Source organism: Scyliorhinus torazame, chromosome 3, assembly GCF_047496885.1.
Source record: "Scyliorhinus torazame isolate Kashiwa2021f chromosome 3, sScyTor2.1, whole genome shotgun sequence".
Classification (NCBI taxonomy): Eukaryota; Metazoa; Chordata; class Chondrichthyes; order Carcharhiniformes; family Scyliorhinidae; genus Scyliorhinus; species Scyliorhinus torazame.
Window position 1 is genome coordinate 347,242,453 of NC_092709.1, and position 20,505 is coordinate 347,262,957.

Consider the following 20,505-nt stretch of genomic DNA (forward strand, 5'->3'; position numbering starts at 1 on the left):
ATTTCCCTGGGCCTTCACTGTTCCCAAGTTTTTCACAATTTAAATAATATCAGATCTATCTATTATCTGGTTACCAAATGGATGGCTTCACATTTATTACCTCGACGTCTATGACAGTTCATCCCACTCTTTATAATTTTCTAATCCTATTTACACTACTTTCAATGTCACCAATTTTTGTGTCATTGTATATGTGGAACTCATTTGAGTTCTTTAAGAAATTCAATGACTATTTGAGACCCATTCTGGAACACCACCAGCCACTTCTTCCATCCTTCAAGTAAATATCAGTTTCCCTAGACTCTCTGTGATTTGTTTGCCGAACAGCTCAGTGATTTACATTCAATTCCATGAGGCTTAATTTTCATTCAAGTAACAAACAAGTGGATGTGACTTAAGTGAGCCAGTAAAACTTTCAAGAACAGCCTAGCATCGTTTATCAGGATTTTATTCCTGCTAACAGCCACATGTCGATCATGTAGAATTTACCACAAGAGATTTTACCTTACAATGAGTTTGTTCGTTACTGCTTTGTCACAACAGCTAAGCGACCTCACCCCCATATCCCCCCGAGAGAACAGGCCATATCATCCCACCATCTTCCTGTAACCACACCCCCATATCCCCCCGAGAGAACAGGCCATATCATCCCACCATCTTCCTGTAACCACACCCCCATATCCCCCGAAAGAACAGACCATATCATCCCACCACCTTCCTGTAACAATACCCCCATATCCCCCCGAGAGAACAGACCATATCATCCCACCACCTTCCTGTAACCACACCCCCATATCCCCCCCCGAGAGAACAGACCATATCATCCCACCATCTTTTTGTGACCATCGAATCCCCACAGTGTAGAAGGAGGCCATTAGGCCTCTCATGTCAGTACCAACCCTACCCTCCCCCCAAGGAGGAAACCCATGCAAACACGGGGAGAACGTGCAAACTCCACACTGACAGTCATCCAAAGCCGGAATTGAAACCGGGTCCCTGGCGTCATTAGGCCGCAGTGCTAACCACTGTGCCACCATCATCCCGATGACCAGATCCCCATACCCCATAGAAAACAGGCTATATCATCCCACCATATTCCCTACGACCACACCTCCATATCCCCCAAGAGACCAGGCCATATCATCCTATTCCTTACCTGTGACCACACCCCATATCCCACAAGAGAACAGGCCATATCATCCCAGTCCTTCCCTGTGATCACATCCATATCCCCCAAGAGAACAGGCCATATCATCCCAATCCTTCCCTATGACCACACCCATATCCCCAGAGAGAACAGGCCATATCATCCCAATCCTTCCCTGTGACCACACCCATATCCCCAGAGAGAACAGGCCATATCATCCCAATCCTTCCCTATGACCACCCATATCCCCAGCGAGAACAGGCCATATCATCTCAATCCTTACCTATGACCACACCCATATCCCCAGAGAGAACAGGCCATATCATCCCAGTCCTTCCCTGAGATCACATCCATATCCCCAGAGAGAACAGACCATATCATCCCAGTCCGTCCCTTGATCACATCCATATCCCCAGAGAGAAAAGGCCATATCATCCCAATCCTTCCCTGTGACCACACCCATATCCCCAGAGAGAACAGGCCATATCATCCCAATCCTTCCCTATGACCATACCCCATATCCCCAGAGAGAACAGGCCATATCATCCCAATCCTTCCCTGTGACCACACCCATATCCCCAGAGAGAACAGGCCATATCATCCCAATCCTTCCCAATGACCACACCCATATCCCCAGAGAGAACAGGCCATATCATCCCAATCCTTCCCTGTGACCACACCCATATCCCCAGAGAGAACAGGCCATATGTTCCCAATCCTGCCCTATGACCATACCCCATTTCCCCAGAGAGAACAGGCCATATCATCCCAATCCTTCCCTGTGATCACACCCATATCCCCAGAGAGAACAGGCCATATCATCCCAATCCTTCCCTATGGCCACACCCATATCCCCAGAGAGAACAGGCCATATCATCCCAATCCTTCCCTATGACCATACCCCATATCCCCAGAGAGAACAGGCCATATCATCCCAATCCTTCCCTGTGACCACACCCATATCCCCAGAGAGAACAGGCCATATCATCCCAATCCTTCCCAATGACCACACCCATATCCCCAGAGAGAACAGGCCATATCATCCCAATCCTTCCCTGTGACCACACCCATATCCCCAGAGAGAACAGGCCATATGTTCCCAATCCTTCCCTATGACCATACCCCATATACCCAGAATGAACAGGCCATATCATCCCAATCCTTCCCTGTGATCACACCCATATCCCCAGAGAGAACAGGCCATATCATCCCAATCCTTCCCTGTGACCACCCATATCCCCAGAGAGAACAGGCCATATCATCCCAATCCTTCCCTGTGACCACCCATATCCCCAGAGAGAACAGGCCATATCATCCCAGTCCTTCCGTATGACCACACCCATATCCCCAGAGAGAACAGACCATATCATCCCAATCCTTCCCTGTGACCACACCCATCTCCCCAGAGAGAACAGACCATATCATCCCAATCCTTCCCTGTGACCATACCCCATATCCCCAGAGAGAACAGGCCATATCATCCCAATCCTTCCCAATGACCACACCCATATCCCCAGAGAGAACAGGCCATATCATCCCAATCCTCCCCTATGACCACACCCATATCCCCAGAGAGAACAGGCCATATCATCCCAATCCTTCCCTATGACCATACCCCATATCCCCAGAGAGAGCAGGCCATATCATCCCAATCCTTCCCAATGACCACAGCCATATCCCCAGAGAGAACAGGCCATATCATCCCAATCCTTCCCTGTGACCACCCATATCCCCAGAGAGAACAGGCCATATCATCCCAATCCTTCCCTCTGACCACACCCATATCCCCAGAGAGAACAGGCCATATCATCCCAATCCTTCCCAATGACCACACCCATATCCCCAGAGAGAACAGGCCATATCATCCCAATCCTTCCCTATGACCATACCCCATATCCCCAGAGAGAACAGGCCATATCATCCCAATCCTTCCCTGTGATCACACCCATGTCCCCAGAGAGAACAGGCCATATCATCCCAATCCTTCCCTGTGACCACCCATATCCCCAGAGAGAACAGGCCATATCATCCCAATCCTTCCCTGTGACCACCCATATCCCCAGAGAGAACAGACCATATCATCCCAATCCTTCCCTGTGACCACACCCATATCCCCAGAGAGAAAAGGCCATATCATCCCAATCCTTCCCTGTGACCACCCATATCCCCAGAGAGAACAGGCCATATCATCCCAATCCTTCCCTGTGACCACCCATATCCCCAGAGAGAACAGGCCATATCATCCCAATCCTTCCCTCTGACCACCCATATCCCCAGAGAGAACAGACCATATCATCTCAATCCTTCCCTGTGACCACCCATATCCCCAGAGAGAACAGGCCATATCATCCCAATCCTTCCCTGTGACCACCCATATCCCCAGAGTGAACAGGCCATATCATCCCAATCCTTCCCTGTGACCACACCCATATCCCCAGAGAGAACAGGCCATATAATCCCAATCGTTCCCAATGACCACACCCATATCCCCAGAGAGAACAGGCCATATCATCCCAATCCTCCCCTATGACCACACCCATATCCCCAGAGAGAACCGGCCATATCATCCCAATCCTCCCCTATGACCACACCCATATCCCCAGAGAGAACAGGCCATATCATCCCAATCCTTCCCTCTGACCACCCATATCCCCAGAGAGAATAGACCATATCATCTCAATCCTTCCCTGTGACCACCCATATCCCCAGAGTGAACAGGCCATATCATCCCAATCCTTCCCTGTGACCACCCATATCCCCAGAGAGAACAGGCCATATCATCCCAATCCTTCCCTCTGACCACCCATATCACCAGAGAGAACAGACCATATCATCTCAATCCTTCCCTCTGACCACCCATATCCCCAGAGAGAACAGGCCATATCATCCCAATCCTTCCCTGTGACCACCCATATCCCCAGAGTGAACAGGCCATATCATCTCACCATCTTCCCTGCGAAGTTCACTTCTACAAACGGGTCGACCAGATTCTTCTTGCTGCTGTCAAATCCAAAGAACTGCTTCACACTGTCGATAATGGCATCATCCACTACCCAACCAGACAGAGAAAATCAGTCAGCAGGACAACAAGAAACTGCTTGATGGTATGATGCCACATCTTATAAGGTCCGTATCTTATTTGTCTTTTTCATCATTAATAACATTTCTACCTTTTGTCCTCAATGTCAGCATCCGCACAGTTGCGATACAGAGTAAAACTCCATTTATATAGTAACATCAAACACTCCCAGACAGGTACAGCACGGGGTTAAATACTGAGTAAAGCTCCCTCTCCACTATCCCATCACACATTCCCAGGACAGGTACAGCACGGGGTTAGATACAGAGTAAAGTTCCCTCTACACTGTCCCCATCAAACACTCCCGGGACAGGTACAGCACGGGGTTCGATACAGAGTAAAGCTCCCTCTAAACTGTCCCATCAAACACTCCCAGGACTGGTACAGCATAGGGTTAGATGCAGAGTAAAGCTCCCTCCACAGTGTCCCATCAAACACTCCCAGGACAGGTACAGCACAGGGTTAGATACAGAGTAAAGCTCCCTCTACACTGTCCCCATCAAACACTCCCAGGACAGGTACAGCACAGGGTTAGACACAGAGTAAAGCTCCCTCTACACTGTCACCATTAAACACTCCCAGGACAGGTACAGCATGGGGTTAGACACAGAGTAAAGCTCCCTTTACACTGCTCCATCAAACACTCCCAGGACAGGTACAGCACGGGGTTAGATACTGAGTAAAGCTCCCTCTCCACTATCCCATCAAACACTCCCAGGACAGGTACAGCACGGGGTTAGATACTGAGTAAAGCTCCCTCTCCACTATCCCATCAAACACTCCCAGGACAGGTACAGCACGGGGTTAGATACTGAGTAAAGCTCACTCTACACTGTCCCGTCAAACACTCCCAGGACAGGTACAGCATGGGGTTAGATACAGAGTAAAGCTCCCTCTACACTGTCCCATCAAACACTCCCAGGACAGGTACAGCACGGGGTTAGATACTGAGTAAAGCTCCCTCTCCACTATCCCATCAAACACTCCCAGGACAGGTTCAGCACGGGGTTAGATACAGAGTAAAGCTCCCTCTACACTGTCCCATCAAACACTCCCAAGACTGGTACAGCATAGGGTTAGATACAGAGTAAAGCTCCCTCTACACTGTCCCATCAAACACTCCCAAGACTGGTACAGCATAGGGTTAGATGCAGAGTAAAGCTTCCTCTACACTGTCCCCATCGAACACTCCCAGAATAGGAAGATGTTCTCCATTGGGAGTATGCCATAACCAGGGGAATCCAGAACTGCAGCAGTTCCAGTAAATGTGAGATGGCTCTCACAGCAAAGCTTTCGGTCACCAGATGAGGTATATTGGTTGCTTAGCTAACCAACAAGAAAAAGAACATTCTTCATTAGACTGCACTGTGAGATTTCCAGCTCGTGGTCCACGAGTTTCTCATGAGGAAGATATAACACATACTTTGTGGGAGATCCTCGGCCCTGTAAACCTTCAGTGTGAAATAGGCCCCTCGCAGTGAAACTCCACTGGGTCGCAGCAAGTTCCCCTCAATGTCCTCTTTATCTTCAGAACTATCTTTTTTCTCCATCTGTAATAGAAGGAATTTACTGTTTTAGAATTTGTGTATGTCTGTAACTCATCACACCTACCTCTCTGTAACACGTACAACACCAACAGTCCATTTACCTTCCGAAACACTTGCTGTACCTGCAGACTAATGTTTTGTGAATCTTGTACCAGGACACCCAGATCCCTCTGTATCTCCGAGTTCTGCACTCTCTCTCTATTTAAACAGTATACTGCTTTTCTATTCTTCCTACCAAAGTGGACAAGTTCACAATGTCCCACATGATACTCCTCCATCTTCCTAGTTTTCTCATTCAGTTAATCTATCTACATCCATTTGTAGTCTCTTTACCTGCCTTCCTAACTATATTAGTAGCATTGGCAAATTTAGCTACCGTGCGTTCAGTTCCTCCTCCCAAACCATTGATCTATATTGTAAAAACTTCAACTAAAATTGTACCTCGACCCATTCATATCACTTCACCTGTTCCTGCAACCTATCATCACGGACCATTTATCATATCATGTGTAGCCCTCTATAATACTCCCCCTATACTGCTCTGTAATACTCCACCTATACTCGTCTATAATACTCCACCTATAATCATCTGTAATACTCCATCTAGACTCATCTATAATACTCTATCTATACTCATCTATAATACTCGACCTATACTCATCTATAATACTCTATCTATACTCATCGAAAATACTCTACACATCCATAATATTCCACTTATCGTGTCTGTACTACTCCACCTATAATCATGTATAATACTCCAGCTATACTCATCTATTGTACTCCACCTATACTCATCTGTAATACTCCAGCTATACTCGTCTATAATACTCCAGCTATACTCGTCTATAATACTCCAGCTATACTCATCTATAATACTCCAGCTATACTCGTCTATAATACTCCAGCTATACTCATCTATAATACTCCAGCTATACTCATCTGTAATACTCCATCTATACTCATCTATAATACTCGACCTATACTCATCTATAATACTCCATCTACACTCATCTACAATTCTCCATCTATACTCATCTGTAATACTCCACCTGTACCCGTCTGTAATACTCCACCTATACTCGTCTCTCGTACTCCACCTATATTCATCCATAATACTGCACCAATAATCATCTGTAATACTCCAGCTATGCTTACCTATAATGGGGAAATTGATGGGATTGAAGACTGATAATTCCCCAGGGCCTGATAATCTACATCTCAGAGTACTTGAGGAAGTGGCTATAGAAATAGTGGCTCTATTGGCAGTCATCTTCCAGGATTCTATAGACTCCGCAACAGTTCCTACAGATTTGAGGGTAGCTAATATAACTCCACTATTTAAAAAGGGTGGTAGTGAGAAAACAGGGAATTATAGACCAGTGAGCTTAATGCCGGCAGTGGGGTAAATTCAAGAATCCATTATTAAAGGTTTTATAGCAGAGCACATGGAAAACAGTGACAGGATCGGACAGAGTCAGCATGAAGGGGAAATCATGCTTGACAAATCTGCTGGCATTCTTCAAGGATGTAACTAGTAGAGTTGATAAGGGGGAGCAAGTAGATGTGGTTTATTTGGACTTTCAGAAGACTTTTCGCAAAGTCCCGCATCAGAGATTAGTGCATAAAATTAAACCACATGGAATTAGGAGTCGTGTATTGAGGTGGATAGAAAACTGGTTGGCAGACAGGAAACAAAGAGTAGGAATTAACTGATCTTTATTACAATTGGTAGGCTGTGACAATGGTGCATAGCAAGGATTGGTGCTAGGACACCAGCTATTCACAATATACATTCAAAATTTAAATGAGGGAACAAAATGTATTATCTCAAAATTTGCAGATGACACCAAGTTGTGTGGGAGGATGAGCTGTGAGGAGGATACAGAGATCCTTCAATGTGATTTGGACAAGTTGAGTGAGTGGGTAAATGAATAGCAGATGCAATATAATTTGGATAAATGCGAGGTCATCCACTTTTATTGCAAAAACGGGAAGGCAGACTATTATCTGAATGGCCAGAAATTAGGAGAGGGGAATGTGTAACGAGACCTGGGTGTCCTCATACACCAGTCACTGGAGATAAGCATGCAGGTAGAGCAGGCATAAAGAAGACAATTGTGCGAGGTTTTGCTTCAATCATACAGGGCCTTGGTGAGGCCACACCTGGATATATATGTGCAGTTTTGGTCTTCTTATCTGAGGAAGGATATTCTAGCTGTAGAGGAAGAACAGTGAAGGTTTAGCGGACTGATACCTGGGATGGCGGGACTGACGTACGAGGAGAGATCGAATCGGTAAGGATTGTATTCGCAGGAGTTCAAAGAATGAGAAGGGATCTAATAGAAACCTATAAAACTCTAACAGGACTGGACAGGGTAGATGCAGGAAGGATGTTCCCAATGGTGGGGGTGTCCAGAGGGGTCACAGTCTGAGGATACGGGGTAGACCATTTAGGACAGAGATGAGGAGAAATGTCTTCACTCAGAGAGTGGTGAGCCTGTGGAATTCACTACCACAGGAAGTAGTTGAGGCCAAAACATTATATGCTTTTAAGAAGCAGTTAGGTACAGCAGTTGGGGCAAAGGGGATCAAAGGATATGGGGAGAAAGCGAGATTAGGCTATTGAGTTGGATGATCAGCCATGATCATAAAGAATGGTGGAGCAGGCTCGAAGGGCCGAATGGCCTCCTCCTGCTCCTATTTTCTATAATACTCCACCTATACTTATCTATAATATTCCACCTATACTCACCTGTAATTGTATCACGAAATATCAGAACAGTAATAGTGCAGAAGGAGGCCATTCGGCCCATCATGTCTGCACCGTCTCTCCGAATGAGCATCATGACTGAGTGCCATTCTCCTCCTTTTTCCTCACACCCCTGCAGTTGTCTGCAGCATTTCACCTCCTACCTGAAACATGTCGCTCGCCTCTAATACAAGAGTCCGCAGGAGCTTTGAAAGGCCCATTTTCTGGAATCAGGTTTATTTGAAGTCCAGTCCGTAACTTGTCCCCTTGGACTTAAACTTGAGGCCCCAGTCCCCGAACAACTGGGCCACTACAGCCAGCACATTTCTAGAATCTGGGTAAATGTGGCTCTTTGGGATGGATTAATCAACGGTTGAGATTTGACTGAAAAGCAATTCTGGACTCACGGGAGTTTCGTCACCAGTCCCCAACACGATGAGATTGACCTTCAGGTAACCTTTGGCTCCAGCAGCCAGGTCGTCGGGGTCGGAGAGAAGGAGCCATTTTCTGAGGAAGGCATGCTCTGTAAAATGAAACAGGCCAATGAAAAAGGTGTATCCTTTATTTAATCCTGCCTCTTCCCAGTCTTCCTACCAAAATGTATCCCTTAACACTCCCCTGTATTAAATCTACACTATGGGCGGGATTCTCAACCCCCCGCCGGGTCGGAGAATCGCCGGGGGCTGCGTGAATCCCGCCCCCGCCGGTTGCCGAATTCTCCGGCACCGGATATTCAGCGGGGGTGGGAATCACGCTGCGCCGGTTGGCGGGCCCCCCCCCCGGCGATTCTCCAGCCCGCAGTCCCGCTGCTGGAATGGCTGTCCCGCTGGCGAGAATCAAACCACCTCTCTTACCGGCGGGACAAGGCGGCGCGGGTGGGCTCCGGGGTCCTGGGGGGGGCGCGGGGCGATCTGGGGGTGTCCCCACGGTGGCCTGGCCCGCGATCGGGGCCCACCGATCCGCGGGCGGGCCTGTGCCGTGGGGGCACTGTTTCCCTTCCGCCTTCGCCATGGTCTCCACTATGGCGGAGGCAGAAGAGACCCCCTCCACTGCGCATGCGCGGGAATGCTGTCAGCGGCCGCTGACGCTCCCGCGCATGCGCCGCACGGCAAAGTCAGTTTCGTGCCAGCTGGCAGGGCACCAAAGGCCTTTCCCGCCAGCTGGCGGGGCGGAAATCAGTCCGGCGCGGGCCTAGCCCCTCAAGGTTAGGGCTCGGCCCCTCAAGATGCGGAGAATTCCGCACCTTTGGGGCGGCGCGATGCCGGACTGATTCGCGCCGTTTTTGGCGCCGGTCGGCGGACATCGCGCTGATTGCAGAGAATCCCGCCCACATATGTAGATTTCGGAGATTTCACTGGACTTCGGAGATCCCAAGCTGGGCTCTGGGTAGGGTGATACCCTGGCACCTCTGAGGCCACCTGGGCATCACCCTGGCACTGCTAGTGCATCCAGGTGGCACTGTCAGGCTGGCCGGGCCAAGCTGGCATTTTGTCCACACCAGAGATTGGGCACAGGAGTGCCCTGCTGGTATGTGGTAGGGTGTGGGGGCACTTGAGGACCCTCAAACAGGTGAATTGGGAGGGTTGCACCAGGGGGTTTGAGAGAACGGGGCACCATTTAAAAATGGAGCGGACCTCCTCAGTGCAAGGAAGGATGTGAAAGTGTGGCCTCGGGGAGAGGCTGCACTTGTCCCCTTGGACAAGTCCCCCGCCAGGGCCAGGAAAAAAATAATAAATACTTGTCGTATGAGGAACGTTTGAGGACTCTGGCTCTGTATTCGTTGGAGTTTAGAAGGATGAGGGGGGATCTTATTGAAACGTACAAGACACTGCGAGGCCTGGATAGAGTGGACGTGGAGAGGATGTTTCCACTTCTATGAAAATGGCTTATTGTCACAAGTAGGCTTCAAATGAAGTTACTGTGAAAAGCCCCTAGTCACCACATTCCGGCGCCTGTCCGGGGAGGCTGATACGGGAATGGAGCCGTGCTGCTGGCCTGCCTTGGTCTGCTTTCAAAGCCTTGTGCTAAACCAGCCCCTGTAGGAAAAACTAGAAGCAGAGGACACCATCTCAGACTAAAGGGACGATCCTTTAAAACAGAGAATGAGGAGGAATTTCTTCAGCCAGAGGGTGGTGAATCTGTGGAACTCTTTGCCGCAGAAGGCTGTGGAGGCCAAATCACTGAGTGTCTTTAAGACAGAGATAGATAGGTTCTTGATTAATAAGGGGATCAGGGGTTCTGGGGAGAAGGCAGGAGAATGGGGGTGAGAAAATATCAGCCATGATTGAATGGCGGAGCAGACTCGATGGGCCGAGTGGCCTAATTCTGCTCCTATATCTTATGGTCTTATATCCATTCATTCTACCAGCCTGCCTATTGCCTCTCGAAGTCTATCACTATCACCCCTCCAGTTCACAATACTCCCAAATTTGGGATAATTTGAACATTTTGAGAGTGGTCCCTGCACACCCAAATTTAGGTCCTTAATATAGATGAGGAAAAGCAGGGGTTCTGATAGTGACCCCTGGGGAATCTCACTGTGTACCTTTCCTTAGTCCAAAACACAACATCGCGCTCTGTTTCTTGCCATTCAGCCCACTCCATGTCCATGCTGCCCCCATCCCGCTGACTCCATTGGGGTTTCAACTTGGCTGGAAGCCTCTTATTTGACACTTTATCCAACATCTTTTTCAAATCTATGCGAGGGGAGGTGGTGGCGTAGTGGTGTGGTTACTGGACTAGCAAACCAGAGACCCAGAGTAATGCTCTGGGGACCCCGGTTCAAATCCCAACACCGCAGCTGTGAAATTTGAATTCACTAAAAATCTGGAATGAAAAGCCGAATGCCGACCGTGAAACCATTGCCGATTGTTGGGAAACCCCATCTGCTTCGCTAATGTCCTTTGGAGAAGGAAATCTGCTGACTCTACCTGGTCTGGTCTACATGTAACCCCAGACCCACAACAATGTGGTTGATTCTGAATTGCCCCCTCAAAGGCAATTAGGGATGGGCAATAAATGCTGGCACAGCCGGCGTCACCCATGAACAAATTTTTTAAAACACATTAACCGCATTACCCTCTTCAGGGGCTGGTTTAGCACAGGGCTAAGTCGCTGGCTTTGAAAGCAGACCAAGGCAGGCCCCCCCACAACGGGAGTCTAAGTGCCGACGCTGGAGTAAAAACCGGAGTGTTTTCCTCCAGCGTCGGCGCCCGTTCCCAGACCCCATTCTCGGGCCTCCGTGGGGCTGGCAGGGGCGTGGCGTGATTTGCGGGGGCGGGGCCTCGGCGCAGCATGGGAGACCCAGCGCCGCGTAAAAGATACGGCGCCTTGGGTCCCGCGCATGCGCAGTTGGGCAGGCGCCAACTCGCGCATGCGCAGCGGCCGTCCTCCCCCAGGCCGCCCCCGCAAAAAATGGCGCAGGGATATAACATTGCCGGCGGAGGAAAGGAGGCCCGCCGACAGAGAGTTCGGCCCACCTATCGGTGGGCCCCAATCGCGGGCCAGACACCATTGGAGGCCCGCCCCCGGTGAGGGAGCCCCCCTCCCTCCCCACAGGCCGCTCCCCCAAGCATTCCCACAGAGTTCCCGCCGGCAGCGACCAGGGGTGAACGGAGCGGCCGGGCCGGAGAATCGGCGGCCTCGCCGATTCCGGCGGCCCGCGGCCGGCGCTGCGCTAAACGCGCCGGCGCAAATGGTGCCGATTCTCCGCACCTCAGAGAATCGCGCGCCGGCGTCGGGGCGCGGTTGCTCCGATTCTCCGGCCCGGCGCGGGGCTCGGAGAATCGCCCCCAAAATATCCTCTGGTAAGACAAAAGGTGCTGGAAAATCTCAACAGGTCCGGCAGCATCCGCGGTGACAGAAAGAGTTAACGTTTTGCGACCAATATGATTCCTCTTCAGAACTGGAGAAGGCCCTTTCGTCCACCTGCTTTTCTCATTACGGTGCCGCTTATTTAATGAAAGCATTGGCAGAATTTCAGAGAAGGCTCACTCAACTCAGTCCTGGGATGAGGGGCTCATCTTATGAACAAAGGTCAGACAAGTTGGGCCTTTATCCATTGGAGTTCAGAGGAATTAAAGGTGATCTTATTGAAATCTAAGACCCTGAGGGGAATTGATGGTGTGGAGACCTGGAGGAGTTTCCTCTAGTGGGGGAGATGGGGACACAGTTTAAAAATAAGAGGCCCTACCCTGTTCCGTTGGATATGAGGAGAATTTATTTTCTCTCAGAAGATCATTGGTCTGTTGAATTCTCTCCCCCCGAGAGCAGTGGGGGCTGGCTTGTTGCATTTGCTCATGGCTGAGTTAGACAGATTTTTGAAAGGCCACTTCCAAGAGAGAATTTGATACTTGCCATTGAGGAGAGCAGAGTGGGAGCCAGCACAGGCAGATGGGCTGAACGCTCTTTGTCTGCACTGTATCACATTACCATTCTGTGAAACACTTCGAGAGCCATCACAGCATAGCTACACGATGCATTTACACAGTGCCTTTAACATGGTAAAATACCCCAAAGTATTGCACAGGAGTGTGAGATGTTAGAAGGACGAAGGGGCCTGGCATTGATGATATCTATCCCAGCAAGACAGCAAAGAATCAGGCTGAGGCCTGGTCCATCATGCATAAACCAGCTCTTTGAAAGTGCAATTCCATTAGTTTCACTCTCCCTACTCTTTCCCGAAAGCCCTGTAAATTTCCCTTTTTAAATATTTATCCCATTTCCTTTGAAAGTTACTTACACAGAGTAAATCAATTTAAGCGTGAACTGGTTGGACAGGGGGGGGGGCGGCGACTGTGTTTATTCCCCTTTGCCCCTCCCCTCAGGGTGCCGATGAGTTTATGGGTCGATGTATCTGCAGACCATCCCTGGAGCCTTCCCCCAGGCTGGGCCTGGAACCCAGTCAGAAGAGGCCCCAGAAACGCGGGCGAGCTTCTGGCTGCCTTCGAGCTCATCCCAAAGGGAGAAGGTACGTGAAACGTAAAATCAAAACTCCTACCTCAGCACAAACAACGACAATGGGTATTTACACAAAACTGCAATGTCGTAAAAGGATCCAAGGTGCTTCACAGGAGCATTATCAGACAAAATTGATACCAAAGAAAAGGGCCACACAGGTGATTAAATGCTTGGTCAAAGAGGTAGATTTGAAGAAGGAGAGAGAGATGGACATGCACGATGATTTGCCATCAAGTTATTCTGCAAGCGACTTACTTGGCTCAGAATAGACAGCCCCGATATCCAACTGCAACACAAAGACCACAGATTAATTTGAAGTCAATGACATTTCCCAATTTTCACAGGAACTTCCACGGTTAATTTACCTTGAACTCTCCAATCACCGAGTCCATACGTAGGGAGTGCGAGTTGTACGCCTGCCAGAGGGAAACAAAATCAAAAGACAGATCTCTCAGCGGGAAGAATTATCATCGCAAAGGTCAAGAAGAGGAAAGAACTCCCTCCACGTGATCTCTTCAAACACTCGGGGACTCACCATGACGAATATCGGCTCATCAAAGAGATCAGCAGGAGTATCGTAGAAGTTGAAGAAAAATGTCTGTAAGACGGCAGAGAGAAGAATTGACATTTTTAGTGATGTCTTTGAAGCAAATGATTGGTCAGGAACATACAGAGGGGAAAGTTTGTGCGAGCATCCCTTCAAAACGGAGTTACATGTAATACATTAGCTCCCTTGCAGCACCCAGGTCATGAGGCTGTGTAACTCACACAGACTCTTCCAATGATATCCAAATGATATGCAAAGGAGTTTTCCCACCACTATTTGTTCTTGAATACATTCACATCCGTACAGAGTCATGAGGCTGTGAAACCCACTTCCAGATCTGTGGTTGAAGCAAAAACTCTGCTGACATTCAGGATTCGATTGGATTCGTGAAGGGGAGGTAAATGTGATTGGGACTATCTTTCCATGTGATGGGTAAATGCAGGGTCACTGAATTGGATCAAATGCCTGATAAAGTCATCGAACTTCGCAGCACTGAAAAGGCCCGTCAGCCCATTGCGTCTGCGCTAGGCAAAAACAACCACACAGGTATTCTAATCCCATTTTCCAGCACTTGGCCCATAGCCTTGTGTGCCTTGGCATCGCAAGAGCACATCTAAATACTTCTTTCATGTTATGAGGGTCTCTGCCTCCACCGCCCTTTCGGGCAGTAGTTCCAGGTGCCCACCACCCTCTGGGTGAACACGTTTGTCCACACATCCCCTTCCTTTAAGTCTATACTCCCTAGTCATTGATCCCTCCTCCGAGGGGAAAAGTTTTTTCCTGTCTACTCTATCTATGATCCTGAATTTTATACATCTCAATCACGTCCCCCCTCAGTCTCCTCTACGCCAAGGAAAACAATCCCAGTCTACCCAATCTCTCTTCATAACTTCTCCAGCCCAGGCAACATCCTGGTAAATCTCCTCTGCACCCTTTCCAGTGCTGTTCTGAACTTTCAGGGTTTTGAAACAGATGTGGAATGATGACGGATTTCACAAGGCTTAACCATAATGGCAGCACCATCATTGCCCAGACTGCAACAGGTCCACGTGTCTGGCCAACTATCACATTCTCTGAATGACTACTGATGGGCATTTTTTATTATTCATTCATGGAATGTGGGCGTCACTGGCAGGGTCAGCATTTATTGCCTATCCCTCATTACCCTGGGACTGAGTGGTTTGTTGGACCATTTCAAAGAACATTGCCATGTGTCTGGAGTCACATGTAGGCCAGACCAGGTAAAGACGGCAGATTTCCTTCCCTGAGGGACATTAGTGAACCAGATGGATTTTTAGAACAAAGAACAAAGAAAAGTTACAGCACAGGAACAGGCCCTTCGGCCCTCCCAGCCTGCGCCGATCCAGATCCTTTATCTAAACCCGTCTTCTATTTTCCAAGGATCTACTTCCCTCTGTTCCCAGCCCGTTCATATATCTGTCTAGATGCATCTTAAATGATGCGATCGTGCCCGCCTCGACCACCTCTGCTGGCAAAGTGTTCCAGGCACCCACCAGCCTCTGCGTAAAAAACTTTCCACGCACATCTCCCTTAAACTTTCCCCCCCTCACCTTGAAATCGTGACCCCTTGTAATTGACACCCCCACTCTTGGAAAAACTTGTTGCTCTCCATCCTATCCATACCTCTCATCATTTTGTAGACCTCAATCAGGTCCCCCCTGAACCTCCGTCTTTCCAACGAAAACAATCCTAATCTACTCAACCTTTCTTCATAGCTAGCACCCTCCATACAAGGCAACATCCTGGTGAACCTCCTCTGCACACTCTCTAAAGCATTCACATCCTTCTGGTAATGTGGCGACCAGAACTGCACGCAGTATTCCAAATGTGGCCTAACCAAAGTCCTATACAACTGTAACATGCCCTGCCGACTTTTGTACTCAATACCGCGTCCGATGAAGGCAAGCATGCTGTATGCCTTCTTGACCACTCTATCGACCTGCGTTGCCACCTTCAGGGTACAATGGACCTGAACTCCCAGATCTCTCTGTACATCAATTTTCCCCAGGACTCTTCCATTGACCGTATAGTTCGCTCTTGAATTAGATCTTCCAAAATGCATCACCTTGCATTTGCCTGGATTGAACTCCATCTGCCATTTCTCTGCCCAACTCTCCAATCTATCTATATTTTGCTGTATTCTCTGACAGTCCTCCTCGCTACCTACAACTCCACCAATCTTAGTATCATCTGCAAACTTGCTAATCAGACCACCTATACCTTCGTCCAGATCATTTATGTATATCACAAACAACAGTGGTCCGAGCATGGATCCCTGTGGAACACCACTAGTCACCTTTCTCCATTTTGAGACACTCCCTTCCACCACTACTCTCTGTCTCCTGTTGCCCAGCCAGTTCTTTATCCATCTAGCTAGTACACCCTGAACCCCATACGACTTCACTTTTCCCTTCAACCTGCCATGGGAAACTTTATCAAACGCCTTACTGAAGTCCATGTATATGACATCTACAGCCCTTCCCTCATCAATTAACTTTGTCACTTCCTCAAAAAATTCTATTAGGTTTGTAAGACATGACCTTCCCTGCACAAAACCATGCTGCCTATCACTGACAAGTCTATTTTCTTCCAAATGCGAATAGATCCTATCCCTCAGTATCTTCTCCAACAGACACTAAAGTCGGTGGAGTTGTGGACAGTGCGGAAGGATGTTACAAGTTACAGAGGGACATAGATAAGCTGCAGCGCTGGGCTGAGAGGTGGCAAATGGAGTTTAATGCAGAAAAGTGTGAGGTGATTCATTTTGGAAGGAATAACAGGAAGACTGAGTACTGGGCTAATGGTAAGATTCTTGGCAGTGTGGATGAGCAGATAGATCTCGGTGTCCATGTACATAGATCCCTGAAAGTTGCCACCCAGGTTGAGAGGGTTGTTAAGAAGGCGTACGGTGTGTTAGCTTTTATTGGTAGAGGGATTGAGTTTAGGAGCCATGAGGTCATGTTGCAGCTATACAACACTCTGGTGCGGCCGCATTTGGAGTATTGCGTGCAATTCTGGTCGCCGCATTATAGGAAGGATGTGGAAGCATTGGAAAGTGTGCAGAGGAGATTTACCAGAATGTTGCCTGGTATGGAGGGAAGATCTTATGAGGAAAGGCTGAGGGACTTGAGGCTGTTTTCGTTAGAGAGAAGAAGGTTAAGAGGTGACTTAATTGAGGCATACAAGATGATCAGAGGATTGGATAGGGTGGACAGTGAGAGCCTTTTTCCTCGGATGGTGATGTCTAGCACGAGGGGACATACCTTTAAATTGAGGGGAGATAGATATAAGACAGATGTCAGAGGTAGGTTCTTTACTCAGAGAGTAGTAAGGGCGTGGAATGCCCTGCCTGCAATAGTAGTGGACTCGCCAACACTAAGGACATTCAAATGGTCATTGGATAGACATATGGACGATAAGGGAATAGTGTAGATGGGCTTTCGAGTGGTTTCACAGGTCGGCGCAACATCGAGGGCCGAAGGGCCTGTACTGCGCTGTAATGCTCTATGTTCTGTGTTCTATGTTTGCCTACCACTGACGTCAAACTCACAGGGCTATAATTCCCTGGATTATCCCTGCTACCATTCTTAAACAAAGGGACAACATTAGCAATTCTCCAGTCCTCCGGGACCTCACCCGTGCTCAAGGATGCTGCAAAGATATCTGTTAAGGCCCCAGCTATTTCGTCCCTCGCTTCCCTCAAGAACCTGGGATAGATCCCATCTGGACCTGGGGACTTGTCCACCTTAATGCCTTTTAGAATACCCAAAACTTCCTCCTTCCTTATGCCGACTTGACCAAGAATATTTAAACATCCATCCTTAGCCTCACATCCGTCATGTCCCTCTCCTTGGTGAATACAGATGCAAAGCACTCATTAAGAATCTCACCCATTTCCTCTGACTCCACACATAAATTCCCTCTTTTGTCTTTGAGTGGGCCAATCCTTTCTCTAGTTATCCTCTTGCTCTTCATATATGAATAAAAGGCTTTGGGATTTTCCTTAACCCTGTTAGCCAAAGATATTTCATGACCTGTTTTAGCCCTCTTCCTTGCGCGTTTGAGATTTGTCCTACTTTCCCGATATTCCTCCAAAGCTTCATCAGTTTTAAGTCGCCCAGATCTTATGTATGCTTCCTTTTTCATCTTAGCTAGTCTCACAATTCCACCAGTCATCCATGGTTCCTTAATCTTGCCATTTCTATCCCTCGTTTTCACAGGGACATGTCTGTCCTGCACTCTAATCAACCTTTCCTTAAAAGACTCCCACATTTCAAATGTGGATTTACCCTTAAACAGCTGCTCCCAATCCACATTCCCTAGCTCCTGCCGAATTTTGTTACACTTGGCCTTTCCCCAATTTAGCACTCTTCCTTTAGGACCACTCTCGTCTTTGTCCATGAGTATTCTAAAACTTACGGAATTGTGATCGCTATTCCCAAAGTGATCACCGACTGAAACTTCAACCACCTGGCCGGGATCATTCCCCAATACCAGGTCCAGTATGGCCCCTTCCCAAGTTGGACTATTTACATACTGCTCTAAAAAAATCTCCTGGACGCTCCTTACAAATTCTGCTCTATCTACGCCTCCAACACTACATGAGTCCCATTCAATGTTGAGGAAGTTAAAATCTCCCATCACGACCACCCTATTGCTCCTACATTTTTCTATAATCTGTCTACATATTTGTACCTCTACTTCATGCTCGCTTTTGGGAGGCCTGTAGTAAATTCCCAACAATGTTACTGCACCCTTCCTATTTCTTAGCTCTACCCATATTGCCTCAGTGCTCGAATCCTCCATCATGCCCTCATTAATCATAGCTGTGATATAATCTCTGACCAGTAATCCAACTCCTCCACCCCTTTTACCTCCCTCTCTATCCCTCCTGAAGCATCTATACCCTGGGATATTTAGTTGCCAATCTTGCCCTTCCCTCAACCAAGTCTCCGTAATACCAATAATATCATATTCCCAGGTACTAATCCAAGCCCTAAATTCATCTGCCTTACCTGCTACACTTCTCGCATTGAAACAAATGCACCTCAGACCACCTGTCCCTTTGCGTTCATCATCTCTTCCCTGTCTACTCTTCCCCTTAGTCACATTGAGTTTATTATCTAGTACCTTATTGGCTTTAGTTGCTGCCTCTTTACTGACCTCTAACTTCCTAATCTGGTTCCCATCCCCCTGCCACATTAGTTTAAAACCTCCCCAACAGTGTTAGCAAAAGCACTCCTGAGGACATTGGTTCCAGCCCTGCCCAGGTGTAGACCATCCGATTTGTAATGTTCCCACCGCCCCTAGAACCGGTTCCAATGTCCCAAGAATCTGAACCCCTCCCTCCTGCACCACTTCTCAAGACATGCATTCATTCTGACTATTCTTGAATTTCTACCCTGACTGTCCTAGCAATCCTGAGATTAATACTTTTGAGGTCCTACTTTTTAACTTATCTCCTAACTCTCTAAATTCTGATTGTAGGATTACAACAATCGATAATGGTTTCATGGTCATCATTGGACTTTTACTTACGGACTTTCATTGAATTCAAATTTCACGATCTGCAGTGGAACCTGGATCTTATCCAATGACAATACCTCTACCCCACCTCCTCCCCCATAGCACCGATCCCCAGTTCCTGAGAATTTTTTTTTATAATTGGCATATTATTGAAGTTATTTTGTTATTTACGGCACAGAAGGAGGCCATGTGGCCATTGTGACTGCACCGGCTCCCAAAAGAGCAAACTAGCTAGTCCATTCCCCAGCCCTACTTCTGTCGCCTTCTAAATTCATCAGTTTCAAATATATATCCAGCTCTCTTCTGAAACCTCCTATGGGATCCACCTCCACCGCTCTCCCAGGCAGCGCATTCCCAACCCCAACAACTCTCTGAGTAAAGAAGTTTCTCCTCATCGCACTCCGAGCTCTCTTACTGACCATCTTGAAATTGTGCCCCCTTAGTCGCTGACATACCAACTAGTGGAAACAGAATATCCTTCTTTATCCCTGTCAAAATTGTTCAGAATTTCGAACACCTCAATAAGGTTGCCTCTTAACCTTCTCTGCTCCAAGGAGAACAAGCCCAATTTCTCCAATCGTTCCTTGTATCTAAAATTCCTCATTCCTGGTATCATTCCAGTAAATCTCCTCCGCACTCTCTCCAGGGATTTAACATCCTTCCTTAAATAAGGTGCCCAGAACTGAACACAATACTCCAAATGTGGTCTGACCAATGATTTGTCGAGGTGTAGCATCACTTCCTTGCTTTTATATTCTATGCCTCTATTTATAAACCCAAGGATGCTATCAACCCTCTTAACAACTGTTTCAACTTGCCTGGCCACCTTCAGAGAATGATGCACTTGAACCCCTAGGTTCCTCTGCTCCTGTACTCCCCTCCTGTACCATTGAGCCTCGATTGTCTCCCCGTGTTCCTTCTACCAAA

General features: G+C 48.0%; 1 protein-coding gene across 1 annotated transcript in view; it reads right to left on the reverse strand.

Moving 5' to 3' along the window:
- Positions 1-20,505, reverse strand: part of dysf (dysferlin, limb girdle muscular dystrophy 2B (autosomal recessive)) — a 427,787-nt gene that overhangs the window by 314,296 nt on the left and 92,986 nt on the right. The window contains exons 8-13 of the mRNA XM_072497740.1: positions 14,020-14,082; positions 13,850-13,900; positions 13,740-13,770; positions 8,933-9,048; positions 5,650-5,776; positions 4,093-4,196 (exon numbers count right to left, since the gene is read on the reverse strand). Of these exons, the coding sequence (XP_072353841.1) occupies positions 4,093-4,196; positions 5,650-5,776; positions 8,933-9,048; positions 13,740-13,770; positions 13,850-13,900; positions 14,020-14,082 (492 nt within the window). The remainder of the gene's footprint in view (positions 1-4,092; positions 4,197-5,649; positions 5,777-8,932; positions 9,049-13,739; positions 13,771-13,849; positions 13,901-14,019; positions 14,083-20,505) is intronic.